The sequence below is a fragment of the Corvus brachyrhynchos genome, unplaced genomic scaffold, assembly GCF_000691975.1.
Source record: "Corvus brachyrhynchos isolate BGI_N302 unplaced genomic scaffold, ASM69197v1 scaffold99, whole genome shotgun sequence".
Lineage (NCBI taxonomy): Eukaryota > Metazoa > Chordata > Aves > Passeriformes > Corvidae > Corvus > Corvus brachyrhynchos.
In genome coordinates this window covers 167,428-170,404 of record NW_008239778.1, presented here as the reverse complement: position 1 = coordinate 170,404, position 2,977 = coordinate 167,428, and the positions used below count along the sequence as shown (strand labels likewise).

The following is a 2,977-nucleotide window of genomic DNA, read 5'->3' as shown; positions in this document are numbered from 1 at the left end:
TCCTATGGCCCAAGCGAGTTAATGCCCGAGCAAGCCTTGCAAATGGGGATCCTTTGAGGTGTTCCACACCTTGTTTGTGGAATTCCAAAGGGCTTTAGGTGGGGAAATAGCAACAAGAGAGTCAATGATGGAAAGAGAAGGGTGCTGCCAGGCTGGGCCACGAGCACAGCTTTGGACAATCAGGCAAGACCACAGCTGGAACACAGAAAACGTGGACATTCTGCCTGCTGCTGATTGCAAAGAGAAGAGAAAATATGGGTGTGCTTGCTTTGAAAACAACAAATGTTTCCCAGACTGGAACTTCAAGCTATGCACAGGCTGCATCACCCTGTTTAATCTGTCTCAGCTCATAAGAAGAGGGAATACCGAAGGAAATTACAAAGCAATAGAATAAAAATGCATACAAGATAAACCCCTTTTCATCTGATACATAATCTACATCTCATCTAAAGAATAATTTTGAGACAAATAACAAAGTAATACTGAAACGAGGATTAGAATTTTAGATGAGTGGGAAGAGAATCTTAAATAATAGAGGTGGGATCAAACAATAAGAGGAAAAAAAAGAAAGAGTTCTTCTTCCTTATGGCTTAAACTGATTGCCATTTGGGATCAAATTCAGCTTGCAATTCCTCTTCAAAATGTATTATAATGCATTAATGTATTATTGAGAAATGTCTTCCTCAGAAGGATGTCGAATGAGCAGGATCTGACTGTAATAACTGCTTGCTCCAAGCTACCAGCTTCCATTTTCCTAACAGCAAGAATGCAAAAAAATTGGTTGAAGAAGAGAAATTAATGTTAAATCTTAACTTGGTGCCTCACCAAGCAGACCAGGGCGAGAGGAAGTGCTGGGTGGGGATTGCTGAGCATTTTCCAAACCCAGCATCTGTAGCTGACTCTGTAACAAAAATAAAGAGCATTGCGGGGCTGAGTCCTGATTTTCCTGAGTCCAGCTTTTCCAAACCTTCTCATTCCAGACTCCTGATGGGTTTCATGGTCGTGACAGCCTTCCTGTCCATGTGGATCAGCAACACGGCCACCACTGCCATGATGGTCCCCATAGCACAGGCAGTGATGGAGCAGCTGCACAAGTCAGAAATCGAGTCCAGCACCACTGTCCAAGTGTCTGAACACATCAACAAAGCCTTTGAGCTGCAGGAAAAGTCACCTGACAGCTTCAAGGAACCAGAGGAAAAAGGTGAAAGGGTTGTGGGTGGTTTTCTCTTCAGGGTGGTGGAGGATGACCTGGTGCTTTCTTCTGGCGTAAGAGTTCCTAGTAAATTCTGGAAGGAGACTGCCCCTGAAACATCCTGACCACCACAAAGCTCTTCTGTGAACAAGACAAAACCACAATGAGCTACTGACTTGGCTGAAGCTAAATCAAAAATACAAAGAGGTTACAACTACTCAATAAACCAACAAAAAGTATAAATTCTCCGCTAGGGGAAGCCTTTACATCAGGCTTGCTATTTCCCTGCATAGTTATGTTAGTTCAATTATTATCTACTGTGTAACTTATCAGATAATAGGGAATTCCCAAGGCAAAATTTCCGGCCTATTTCCAGCCAGAAAGTTAGGGATTAAAATGATCTTTCTAATCCAAAGGTACACAATCAAGGAACAATAGCTCTTTACTAGCTGTCTTGCCCTCTCCCCATCTTTGAGGTGATTCCAGGCTTTCTGGACATAAATCTTAGTGCCAGCAGACAAGTTTGCTTCAGCCCAGCTCCTCCAGCTCTGTTAGAATTCCCTGAATTCTTGCCTCACTCCCCTCCACGTGCAGTTCAGACATTGCCCTGGCTCACCAGGAAGTGCCAGCAGTAGGTTCAAACTTGGTCACACATTTCAAATTCTCCTCTGAAAAACTGCTCTGTGTCAAGACAACCAGTGAAAATGGGCAGAAGGTCAAAGAATTAACAGTGCCAGCCTTAAAATGAGGAAGTTTGGTTCCTTCAGCTCTGAATCCATTGCGTCCTAGCCTTGAAATAATGGAATTATGCAGGCCCAAGGCCTTTTCCTGTCCAATATAGCTCCTGCATCTCTTTTGTTCCTTGGGATCTAGGTAATTCTCATGTCCTGACAGTTGAGGAAGAGAGAAAGAGAAATGAAGTGCTTGAGGAGAAACACCTGAAACTCTCCAAGGGAATGTCGCTCTGTATTTGTTACTCATCCAGCATTGGAGGGATCGCCACTCTGACTGGGACAACACCAAATCTGGTGCTGCAGGGACAAATTAATGAGTAAGTCTGGCTGAATGTGGGATCACACACCCACCAAACTGCATCACTCTGCTACAGCTGACTCCCAGGCAGCACAGAGAAGGAAAAAGTCAGTTTGGTCCCTTTCCTCGGAAGGGAGCTTCTCTTCCTTAATGGGCCCCACAGAACCTCCCCTTTTCCGACTCATTAATGAAGGACAGAAGAGAATGTGGAATTTTGGATGCTAACAGCCACCTGCATTTTCCAGCATTTATCCTGGCAATGGTGGCATCATCAACTTTGCCTCCTGGTTCTCCTTCGCCTTCCCCACCATGGTGGTGCTGCTGATTCTGGCGTGGATTTGGCTGCAGATCCTGTACTTGGGCTTCGAGTGAGTACCCCTGAGCCCCTGCAATCCAGCTGATGGGCTGGAATCAAGGACTCGTTTAGCACAAGTGACCCTTTTACTGATGAGAAAAATCACACAGCAGGTGACAAAGTCCTCACACACAACAGAGACCAGAGCAGCACACTCTGTTCAAATTCTGCAAGTTTTTCTTCGAGGAATCTGATCAAATCCCAGCTCAATGTACTCTGTAGATGAGAATAGGAAGCTCTGAGTGCGTTTGACCTGTTCTGCAGCATTGCTGTCATGTCCTAAGAGACGGCTGTGCTCCAAATGAGGAAACTGATTTCTACAGAGAGCTGGTAAATGCCTTTGTGACCAGGGTTGCTTCAGACCTAGAGGATTAGTTCTGTGCTAGTTCTGGTGCAGA

General features: G+C 44.9%; 1 protein-coding gene across 1 annotated transcript in view; it reads left to right on the top strand.

Moving 5' to 3' along the window:
• Positions 1-2,977, top strand: part of SLC13A2 (solute carrier family 13 member 2) — a 12,675-nt gene that overhangs the window by 4,137 nt on the left and 5,561 nt on the right. The window contains exons 4-6 of the mRNA XM_017743090.1: positions 981-1,201; positions 2,066-2,243; positions 2,470-2,592. Of these exons, the coding sequence (XP_017598579.1) occupies positions 981-1,201; positions 2,066-2,243; positions 2,470-2,592 (522 nt within the window). The remainder of the gene's footprint in view (positions 1-980; positions 1,202-2,065; positions 2,244-2,469; positions 2,593-2,977) is intronic.